General features: G+C 40.7%; 1 protein-coding gene and 1 long non-coding RNA gene across 2 annotated transcripts; both read left to right on the top strand.

Moving 5' to 3' along the window:
• The first annotated feature begins 205 nt into the window (after positions 1 to 205).
• On the top strand, positions 206 to 4,021 carry LOC112170878. The gene is made up of 2 exons (XM_024308161.1): positions 206 to 286; positions 2,525 to 4,021. The coding sequence occupies exons 1-2, from the start codon at positions 206 to 208 to the stop codon at positions 4,019 to 4,021; spliced, it is 1,578 nt and encodes a 525-aa protein (XP_024163929.1).
• Positions 4,022 to 10,767: 6,746 nt separating this feature from the next.
• LOC112174630 lies at positions 10,768 to 11,494 on the top strand. Its single transcript, XR_002926105.2, has 3 exons — positions 10,768 to 10,869; positions 10,983 to 11,062; positions 11,140 to 11,494. It is a non-coding gene; the product is annotated as an uncharacterized LOC112174630 (long non-coding RNA).
• Positions 11,495 to 11,954: the final 460 nt, after the last annotated feature.

Below are 11,954 nucleotides of genomic sequence, written 5' to 3'. Positions count from 1 at the left end.
CAATCTGAGTTGAACGAAGTTTCACATGAATCGATCCAAACAACCATCACAGATCGATCCAGGAGGCTGCTGCGAGCTCCCCAAGCCTAATTTGAAGCCTCGCTGACGTCAGAGATTGGAGAACCGATCGGTTCCGAATAAACAAATCTTCGCCACCTTCTAACATCGCCGTGGGTGAGAATCACTACTAGAGAATTCCAGAGGGATGACCGGAGTAAGGAGGCGAACTGATCTGGAGAGTTTCACGGCCGGAGACCGTCGAAGCTCGCCGGAAAATTCGGGTCTGGTCTGGTCTGCCGGGTTCAGGTCGGGTCAGACGGATATCTTTGATACTGAAGGTGCAGCTGAGAGAGAAGAGAAAGAGAGAGAAAGCAACTTCCGGAAAAGGAAAATGGAATTATGAAGAAATTTTCGGAAATTCCCTTTTTATACCAAAGTGTAAACTTTTTCCAATGGCCATAACTTTTTCATACAAACTCTGATTTTCTCGTTCTACATGTCCACGAACTCGCATCGACGCGCTCTACAACTTTCGTGAAGGAAGTTTTCAAAGAATCCCAACGTATAAAAATTCAAACTACACACGACCCCTAAACTGTGAAATTCAAATAATTAAACGTACGAAAATCACACCACTTCACATACAACTTATGAATAAAGCACAATAACAATTATTCTTACAACTGGTCCATTATTAAATAACGAAAATCCAGGTCATCACAACATTCTTGTTATTTATCTTTATTCACTGCACTTTTATATTCCTATTGTTTACTTCACGTTATTTACTTCCTGCACTCATTAAGAAAATCACAAAAAGAGACATCACCAAAACGTTTGGATCTAGTAAACGAGTTTTCTAGCATTCATGCATTTCTTTGTTCATACCCGTATTGAATTGAGGCATCAGGGTAACACCTTATACTTTGGTTTTGTTTTTACTGTGACTTGTGAGTATCTGCATCCCCATAGATTTATCAATTGTCACTCGCACTTTCACATTCACTCACCGAGTTGCACAACACGAACATTCTAGCTAGCAAAGCCGACTCCTGTAAAGTCCTTGCATCTAAGGCAGAGAGAACCAGTGCCGAGATCGATCCTTCCTCAGCCCACAATCGACTGATCAGAAGTCAGATCGGTGCAAGATCTAAAAACATAACAAAACCTTGCTTGGCCTCTCGACCGCGAGTTGGCACGCCCACGCACACATCATCAATTCAGAAGGACACGTGTAAGTCAAAGAAGCCATCGGCCCAGTGACACGTGGCTGAGACAATTTTTTAGCGAACACAGTGTAGTTTTGAATCTTCCAAGAAGCCAAGCAAGAGCTGTCGTCTTCTAGGAACAAGAACTACACACCTATAGAAATAGCTGCTAGAATACCTATAGAAACAAAAACTGGAATACCTAGACCTAGAGATGATAGGATTAGAAGAGAGTAGAGTCGGTAGTTTGAACAAAAGTACCTGAGAGGGGAAGGGGGAAACTAGGCAGGAAAGAAATAACAAAATAGTGAGAGAAAGGATACGGCTTTTCAAATTTATTTTTATCAAAGGTCAAATTCAATCAAGTTTGGTTTTGACTTCTAAAGATTAGTTAGATTTATTTGCTTTTAATCTTGACTTTTTCCGATATATATTTAATGGCACGTTTACTTATTTGGAATGGAAAATAATCATGAATCGGAGACAAGTGGAATGGCAGAAGAAAGGAATCGGTATTGATTCCAGATGATTGATTCCTAAACTCATCTCCCCCTTTTGTAATCAAATTCCTGAGTATTCAGGAATCAATTCCTAATAAGGAAGTGGGACCTACATCCATTCCGATTCCTTCATGTGTTAGTAAACACATGAATTCTTTTACCCGGTATCATAGCGATTCTTTTATGTGTTAGTAAATGCAGGAATGTTTTTACCCCGTAATCATTCCCTCCCATTCCAAGTAAGTAAACGTGCCCTTAGTCTTTGCTTGAAAAGAAATTGATTGTTGAAATCTTCAAATTTGGCTAAACATATGAGTGATTTCGAACAGTATTTTCAAGTTTGAAATCAATATGGTTGCAGCTCAAGAACAGAGTACTTGAGTTTGGGTGTCTAGAGTAAATTTTGGAACTTTTTATTCAAAGTTAGATACGTTAATGAAGTTTTAGTGTTTTGTAAATGAACTTTCAGGTCTTAAATCATCTTTTTGAAGTAGAAGAACTATAATTGTTAACCCAAAAGTTGAATGAATTTATTTACAACAAAATCTAGGATGGCTGGAAATTTCCAGAAAACCCTATTTTATTGCATATTTTGAAGTAACATATCTCTTGTCTCAGACCTTTGTTTTGAAATTTGAAAGTACCACCAAAAACTTCATTTGTCAATCTTTATGCACGTTTAAGAAACTCTGAATTAGGACAATGTTTGTTGTGTCAAATAATTTGTCAAAAACAGTTGTCTATTCTATCAAAACTAAATTCCTAGGTTTTCTTTATTTCTAAACCAAATTTGAAAGTGCATAGCTTTTTAATCAGGGCATCAATTTCGAAACCAAAACCGTTGTTAGAGCACCAAAGACTGGAGCTTCCGCAGCCTCCACCAACCCTAACCCTCTTTTGACCGCCCATACACCGGCGTTGGCTGCCGTCCTCCATGGCGGCCCTAGCCCTAAAACACCAAAGCCCTCCTACGCCGCTACTCTGTCAGCGGTTTCTCCAATTCCCTTTGCCATCGCCGATCTACCCTTGCCATTTTTAGAAGATGGTTTGATTTCTGTTCGCATCTCTGAGAAGCCATTTCTTCGTGGACTTGAGAGATGCAAAACCAACTTGATTGGTCGCGTTAATTCTCCTATCAAGACCCCAGACCTTGTACACCAATTGAAGCAACTTTGGAAGGGCTTAGATCTCTGGACTGTGGCACCTCTAGGTAGGGGGTTTTTCATGATCCAGTTCAAAAACTTAGTCGATATGCAGCGCGTTTGGTCGTTGGAGACAGTGCGACTTAACTCCGACATGCTTCGTCTGATTAAATGGTCACCTGAGTTCTCACCATCTACATACAAAAATACCTTTGCACAGGTCTGGGTGCCCTTTTGGGATTTAGGGTTTGCCTACTGGGATCAACAAACTCTTTTTGAAATTGCATCTGGTCTTAGTACGCCTCTTAAACTGGACCCTCGAACCAAGAACAGCACCGTGGGCTTGTTTGCCAAAGTTTTAGTGGATATTGATTTCTCCCAGTCCCTTCATGACAAGCTCAGAATCACTAGGGCCAATGGTGAGGTCGTTGTGATTGGAGTCAAGTATGAGTCTGAACCTGATATCTGTAGCAGGTGTGGGATGGTTGGCCATGTAGCTGGTTCTTGCCGTTCTGCGGCTGCGGAGGACATTGTTGCTGCTGTCTCAAAAGAGCGCGGAAGGTCAGTGGAGCGTTCTGAACTGAAGCGACGGAGGAAAAATCAATCGCGCAAGTCACAGCGTCATTCACAAAAACATGGTGTAATTTTGAGAATGGTCAGAGAGCCTGATGATGTTACGGCATCGTTGGAACTCACAGTAACAAATTTAAGGAATGAGGTTGGCGATATGAGGGCGTCGTCTGTTTTGAATGATGTCGAGACTCTCACAACAGCTCCATTTCTCACGGAAGCTCCAGTTATCATGGCAGCTCCAGTTATGGACGGGCTGATGGAGGTTGCGGTGCCTGCGCAGAAATCAGATTCCAGCGACAGCGTCCCCCCTGGTTTTACGCGGTTAGAACCGGAAAATGAACTCCAGGCTTCAAGCTCCACGTCAACTCCGGTGGTTTCAGCAGCACCTCCATCGATTATTGTTGCTGATTGTAATCAAAGTGATTGTCAGCTGGGAGATAGAACTGAGGCTTTGGAGGACGAAGAATTCACACCAGTTCTATCTAAGAAGTCGAAGAAATTGCAGAAGCAGAATGAGAAAACAAAAAACAAAATCATATCCCATAAACCTGCAGGCCGTGCTCTCCTTAGAAAGGGGGCTAGCCTCAAGTGTTTCTAATGAAATTCATGAACTAGAACGCCCGCGGCATCGCAAATGACGATACGCAGTGGGCTTTACGTAAAATGGTTCGCATTCACAAACCTATTATTGTATGTCTCTCTGAGCCTTTTATCTCAATTCAGTGAATTCCTTTTTCTTTTTGGAGATCCCTGGGACTTGTTCCTGTGGCTACTAACGATAGGGGAATACAAGACTCCAACCTATGGTTTCTATGTCACATGGATATAAAACCCATAGTTATCTCTTCTACTACTCAACAAATCATAGTTTCTGTTGCTCTTAATGGTATTCAACGTACATTGACGACAGTGTATGCTAAAACAACTACTGCTGGTCGTCGTGAACTTTGGCAGGATCTCAACCATGTTCACTCTAACTTAGTGGTTGGTCCATGGATCGTCTTTGGTGATTTTAACTGTGTTATGGGAGCACATGAAAAACGAGGCGGAAGTCCTCCTAGTGTCGCCTCGTGCCTTGACTTCCAACATATGTGCACTGCCTGCCAACTTCTGGATGTGCATACCAGGGCCCTCTCTTACACTTGGACCAACCGGAGAACTTTTGAAAGGCTTGATAGGCCTCTTTGTAACTCAGGTTGGATGGGTGCATGGAGCAGTTTTCATTGTCGAACGTTAACTAGAGTGGCTTTAGATCATTGTCCTTTGTTATTGAGCTGCTCTCATTTGCCATTTGTTTCTAAGCCTCAGTTCAAATTCCAAAGTATGTGGCTGCAACACCCTGATTTCCATAGTACGGTTAGTAACTTCTGGTCCACTCTTAATTTTGTGGGATGCCCGATGTTTGTGCTTTCCTCAAAACTTCGGGCATTGAAAAATATGCTCAAAGGTTGGAATGTTAATACTTTTGGGAATGTACATCAATCAGTTAATTCCTCTGAGGCTACACTAGACATGATTCAGCATGACATTTCCTTCTTGGGCCCTTCAAAACACCGGATACAGAGAGAGGCACATGCTCATATGCAATTTCAATGAGCTTTGGCAATGCAAGATACATTCCTTAGAGACAAAGCTAGAATCAGGTGGCTACGTGAGGGAGATAGGAACACCTCCTTCCTACATAATATGGTTAAAATCTGTAGGCTACACAAGTCTTTGGTTTCCTGGCGTGTTGGTGGCACGCTATTGCAAACTCATGAGTTGATTGCTGGTCATATTGTTAATTATTGTCAAACGGCTTTCACCAAAGATGATAATCTTGAGGACACTGGCCTTGTAGAAAGAGTAATCCCAAGTTTGGTAACGGCCTCAGAGAATACTGCTTTTACTTCTTTGCCATCTTCGGAGGAAGTACATGCTGCTGTTTTCTCCATGGATGAGTTTAGTGCGCCTGGGCCAGATGGGTACAGCGGCTGTTTTTTCAAAAAGTGTTGGAGTGTTGTTGCTTCTGATGTAGTTTCTGCAGTTCAGAGCTTCTTCACTACTGGGTTCATTCTACCACACTTTAATTCAAATGCAATAATCTTGATTCTAGAGAAGCCAGAAGCTGATTGTGTTACTGATTTCAGGCCTATTGCACTTGCTAATTTTGCTTTCAAAATCATCACCAAAATTATTGCCACATGTCTCTCTCCAGTTGCAACTAGAATCATCTCCCCAAATCAAAGCGCTTTCATCACAGGGAGGTCTATAGCGGATCCTATTGTTCTAACCTCTGAATGTATAAATATGTTAGACAACCATTGCAAAGGGGGTAACATTGCTTTAAAATTAGATATCAGTACGGCTTTTGATACCTTGGATTGGGATTTTTTGCTGAGGGTTCTCAAGTCTTTTGGCTTCGACCCTATTGTTATTAATTGGGTTCATGGCATTCTGAGATCTGCTTATCTATCTGTGTTGGTGAATGGACAGCAATGTGGTTTTTTCACTTGTTCTAGGGGTGTAAGGCAAGGTGATCCTCTGTCTCCGCTCTTGTTTTGCATTGCAGAGGAGGTACTTAGTCGAGGTTTGAGCAATTTGGTTGACAGAGGAAAAATTACTCGGTTGGCTTGTCCAGGTAAAGTAACTCCCCCCTCGCATGTTCTGTTTGCAGATGATGTTATGATTTTCATGCAGGGGAGTTCCCGTGATATTCGTGCCTTAATGCGGTTTCTAGATGAGTATGCACTTAACTCTGGCCAAACTATTAACAAAGCAAAGTCTTCTGTTTTTATTGGTAAGCATGCACGGTCTAGAGAAGTTATTATCCAGCGCTTACTTGGGTTTCTTGAGGGTACTTTGCCCTTCAACTATCTGGGTGTGCCAGTGTTTAAAGGTCAACCTAAAGTAGTTTATTTCAAAAAAAATTGCTGATAAGATTAGGTGTAAGCTTTCATCTTGGAAAGGCCTTCAACTCTCTCAAGCAGCGAGGCTTCGACTTATTTCTACCACCATTCAAAGTCTTCTTATCTATAGTTTCTAGGTGTATGAGTGGCCTAATTCTTTGCTTCTTAAGGTTCAAGGCTGGACGCGAAATTTTTTCTGGACAGGTGACCCGTTAAAAAAGGGTTCGAACCTTATAGCTTGGTCCAAATGCTGCTCACCAATTGATCAGGGAGGTCTTGGGTTAAAGAATCTATTTCATTTAAATAAATCTCTTTTGCTTAAGCGTTGTTGGGAGGTCGTGGAAGGTTTATCTCCATCTGCTAGCTTTCTAAAGAGTAGATTCTTGAGAGCAGGGTTGACTCCATGCTCTTCTTACAAAAAATCATCAGTCTGGACAGGTTTGAAGAAGCTATGGCCCTCTATTATTTCTAATGTTCAGTGGCTGATTGGTATGGAGAAAATGTGTCTTTTTGGAAAGATAACTGGTTGGGTGTTTCTTTATGCACAATGTACAATCTGGGGCCAGAGTTATGGCCTTTTCTCAATGATCAAGTAAGTAAGTTTATTGTTGATAAAGAATGGGTGTTACCTCCTATCTTCTCTTCTTTTTTCAAGGAAGCATCGGCAATGGTCCTGGACACTGCTATCCCCTTAGATGATCTACCAAATAAAGAAGTCTGGCTTCACAGTACCTCTGGAACGTTAACTGCTAAAGAGGCCTACATGTTTTTATCTCCACATGGTGAGACTGTTGATTAGGGAAAACTAATCTGGCACGAGTCAATTCAGCCAAGGAAGAGCCTGGTTGCATGGCATGTTTTTAATAGGCGAGCAAAGACTGACAGTTTTCTGCAAAAAATTTGAGTGCATCTTTGCTCACGGTGCTCCTTTTGCCTAGTAAGCACTGAAACCCTTGCGCATTTATTCTTGGAATGTGCTGTTATCAAAGAGATTTGGGCTTGGGTTTTCTCTCTTTTTCGTCTCCCTCCTTGGCAGGAACCAGACCTGGACTTCTTATTTTCGGCTGCTTTGCTTCAGCGCCTGTCTCCTGCTTCCAAGCTGTTGTGGAGGCTGGTTGTCTGCAGCCTGCTTTGGTTTATTTGGAATGAACGTTATAGCATCAGACATAATGGTTGTGTTTTTAATTTAGGGCGCTTTACACAGCGTTTCATTTTGGTTCTAAAGGAAGCTACCCACCTAGTTTTTAAGCCTTATACAAATTCTGCTTCTGCTCTCCAATTTTTCTATTGCTGGAAATATCACATTTGAGGTACCGTGCGCAGTCTTTTAAACCTGTGACATGGTTGGCTCCACCGGATCATTAGCTGAAAGTGAACACAGATGGGTCCTTTAGAGGTACTACTACGGCTGGATATGGAGGTATTTTTAGGAGTGCAGATGGAACTTTTATTGGTGCTTTCTCAGCCAGAGTTGATGTTCCTAGTGCTATTGATGCTGAGGTGCTTGTTGTTATTGAAGCCATTCAGGTGGCTGGGGTTAGGCGTTGGACTCACATATGGTTGGAAACAGACTCAATGCTTGTACTACACTATTTCTGTGCCCCAAGTTTTATCCCTTGGAGACTTAGAACTCGATGGTACAATTGTTTGCTTCAAGCTAGCCAACTTACTTTTCATGTTTCCCATATATATAGAGAAGACAATAGTGTTGCAGATGTGCTAGCTAACTATGGCGCTTTAAATGAAGGATCTGTCTGGTGGGCTTCTCTTCCTTCGTTCATCAGTACTCAGTATAGTCATGATTATAATTCACGTACTACTTATCGAGTCTCTTAGATCAATCTTTTTGTTTGGGCTCTTTTTGAGAGTTCCAAGTTGTACAAACTGGTCATTCTATTTTTGTTTTGGGTTTTTGGGAGTGCTCTTCATTGAACCTCTCATTCCTTTGCTCTCTTTGTATGGCACGGGGTTAGGTTTTATGTCCTCTTCGTTGCCTCATTTATCTATAATAAATGGAACCGGGCGTGGGGCTGAGCCTCCCAGCTAGGTTGGGTTCTAAACCCTTAAAAAAAAATAAAAATAAAGGGAAAGTATGCCCTTCAACGAAGAGCGTTGATAAAGTTATTTCATCGGATTTCGAGTCCGGAGACCATGAGGAAAACGTGACAACTAACAAAAGAGGATGATTCATTTAAGGGTGGTGCAGAGTGTGAGAAGAAAGTCGAGTTGACATTACATTCATGCATTGTTTGCATATTGTATTGTTTTGATGTTGTTTGTTGTTTACTAAGTTTAAGCTAAGGATCATTAGCTCTACTGAGCGTTAGCTCACCCTTTCATCAAACTCTCGCAAGTTCCTAACTAGACATGTTGAATAACCAATAAGCGAAACTTTATAAAGTAAATTAGGGTTTTTTTTTTTTTTTGGTAAATAAAAGCTTGAATAAAGAACGAATGTTTTTGAAAAGAAATGTTATTCTAAATGCTTCAAGCATCTATGCTTTAAGCGCCTCTTAAAGGCTTGTAATCTACATAAAGGTACGAGGGTTGTTGTTCGTAATCTAAATAATGATATCTGCCTCATTTTAATTATGGATGTTAAACTGTGTATAATAGTACAATTCACTCCTTAACACGAGGTTAAACCTTTATTCGAGTTGGGGTGTGATAGGATTCACTACTACAAAAATTGAATCAGACGACGCATCATAGTTTTCCGTTGCTTGATTGATTTTTATTTTTTTGGACGTCGTTTTTATAAAATCCGTCGTCTGATATGGAATTTTGAACTAGTTCAGAAGACGTTTTAAGACAAAACCGTTGTATGATCCTAAAAAATTGAGCGGAAAGTTTCCCACCATGTCTGTGCAAGTCCTTGTTGATAGGATTTGTCCAAATTGATATAGACCAGGCTTGAAATCCCAACACTTCAGTGTAAAAAAAAAAAAAAAAAAAAAAAAAAGACCCAAAGCTCATTCCTCACTTTCTCGACAGCGCCTCACTCTCTCTCAACACAGACCCAAAACCAAAACCTAAAGCTCCTCACTCTCTCGACAACGTCTCCCCAAAACCAAAACTTTACTCTTCCAAATCCTCACTCTTCACTGTCTCCCCAAAACCAAAACTTTACTCTTTCAAACCCTCCGCTCGTGCCTCACCTTCAAACCAAAACTAGTCTCTCTAACCAATTGACCGCTTGACATTGTCATAGCAGAGCCTGTTCTCCCTCACCATCTCCAGTACCAGCCCCTCAAGGCCATCACCGACCATAATCCAAGAGGTCGTCATCCTCTCTGTCGATCTTAAGGCATGCCCGACAACCGCTACTACACCGCTGTGTTCTAGCCCAACGATCGCATCATGGGCTCCCCTCCGATGGTCACTTGAACATGGTTATACACCTCCGGCGGGAAGATGATCTCGGCCACCTTGATCTACTTCCAGAGTCTACCCTATAAGGTGAATTCCTCCATTGGGTCATTGATTACTATAAGCAAGGGGAAAAGGCCTTGGATTTCAAGCAAAGATTGACATCTAGGTTTTGTGAGATTTTTCAAATTAGAAGAACTAAATTGGAGAATCGATGAGTAACCAGAAGAAGAAGAATTTCTAGATAGAGGCGTTCAGGCACAGAGTGGTGGTGGATCTGAAATTCGCCGACAAGACGTGGAAGGTTTTGAAGCATGCTAGTGGCCTAAGCTTTGAAGTGCTTTACAGGTTTTTCAATCTCTGGCCACCGACATGAAGATATCAGAGGACGAGGATGAGAGCTTGGCTCCGTTCCTCAAAATGGAGGTGCTCTCAGAGGTCTCCAACCAGGTATCTACTTCATCTTTCTCTCAATTTTTGATTTCCCCTAATCTGTTCAGTTTCAAAATCCGATCTTTAGGGTTTGGTTTTCTTCAATTTGTCATGAATTTGCGTTTTGGATTTTGTGGGGATTGATTGGTTTTAGGGAGGTTGTGATCGGAAATTGCGGAAATAAGGTTGATTTCAGAGATTCTGTGCACAATTAAAAGAGATCCATTTGTGTGTATGGTTGTCGAAACCAGTTATTTAAGTGATACTGGCCTATAAGAAAACTATTTTCTTTTGCAGCATGATGAAGAGGACATGGTGGATCTTGGTAGAAATTGCCCGGTTGAGTTCAAGGAGTACTATGTCCAAATGCAATCTACCAAAAGAAGCCAAGCACCTGTTCCTTCACAGGCAATTAGAGTTTCTTAAGCCTTATATTACTTCTTATATGAATAAAGTTGTCTTTCTGTGTGAGATTAGAGAAGAGGCTGCTATTCCATCATGATGGAAAGAACAATTAAACATCATGTTCTGTTTGTTTCTCTTAAAATTTCGCTCACAATGGCTGTAAATTTGTGATGTTGCTGCTGTTTGTTAGATTTTGTTTAATTCAAGCATGGTGGACACACCAGATATGATAATCTTAGTTTCCTTATTCATAGGTCCAACCTCGTTTTCCCCAATAATTGATGCGGCAATTGACATTGTTGAAAAAAACAATGGACAATACCATGTTCTTGTCATTATAGCAGACAGACAGGTTGGAGAAACATGTTCAATGCCCTTTAATTTTTTTTTTCACATGGTCATTTCATTTTTTTTTAATTGTATATGTTCTTCTTACGGCCTTGAAATGCGTCTATCTTCACGTAGGTTACCAGAAGCCCTGATACTCTACCTGGAAGATTCAGTGCCCAAGAACAAGCGACTGTAAATTCCATAGTTGCTGCTAGGTAAAGTAATGCATTCTGCTTCTAGAGCACACTAATTTTTGTTTATAGTGTCCTCATTATCAGAATTCTTTAAACAGCAAATATCCTCTGTCAATTATCTTGGTTGGAGTTGGGGACGGACTGTGGGATGCAATGCATCAATTTGATGATAACATTCCTCAACGAGCATTTGACAACTTCCAGGTACGTAATTAAGTGGCACTCAGAGTTAATTTTTATTTCCATTCGATAGCTTGTATCCCACGATAATGCAGATCATCTTTGTCTTGTATAGGTTGGTTATATAATCAATATTTAACATTTTGGTGGCTTCCTAGTCATGTGCTGATTTTATTGATATGACTGAAGATAAGTTATGAGTTCTCTCTGTGAGGAATGAACCATATTAGTTTCTTGCCTTTTTGTTGATGGTGGTGCTCTTTGAAGCATGGTTACGGATATGAAATATCGAATGATACAAGAACTTATCATCATTAGGATGAGATCATAGGATATCGTGGGAGTACATAAATTAATATTAGATGATATATATTACATTTTTCTATACTTCCCGTTCAATATTTCATAGAAAATTCGGATATACCTGATTTCTATACCTAAGCCCTAAACCTCTAAGTCCTTAGAGGTTGTTTGGCGACCGGAAAAATGGTGACTATGATTGTAGTTTTCCTTCCTTTATTAGCTTTGTGTTTCCTTTTTTTCCAAATATGATTCCTAGTTATGATCCACATGACAGTGAACATAGTCTGAAGTAGAGTTTATACTGTGAGTTTGATTCTTTGATTTGCTCTATTGGTGTTAATCTCTGTTTTGTTTCTCACTGCTTGCATTAGTATTCTGCTTTCTTAATTCGTTATCTACAAGTGGGGTGGTGGCAGGTGTGAACCAAATA

This window comes from Rosa chinensis, chromosome 6 (genome assembly GCF_002994745.2).
Source record: "Rosa chinensis cultivar Old Blush chromosome 6, RchiOBHm-V2, whole genome shotgun sequence".
Lineage (NCBI taxonomy): Eukaryota > Viridiplantae > Streptophyta > Magnoliopsida > Rosales > Rosaceae > Rosa > Rosa chinensis.
Note: the sequence above shows the minus strand (reverse complement) of the source record. Positions and strands in the feature narration are given on the sequence as shown.

Bases quoted from the DNA above. Each gene is read 5' to 3' on its own strand.
- LOC112170878 (XM_024308161.1), top strand. From the start codon at position 206: ATGACCGGAGTAAGGAGGCGAACTGATCTGGAGAGTTTCACGGCCGGA. The intron at 287-2,524 runs GTCTGGTCTGCC...CTTTTTAATCAG, and splicing joins CGCCGGAAAATTCGGGTCTG to GGCATCAATTTCGAAACCAA.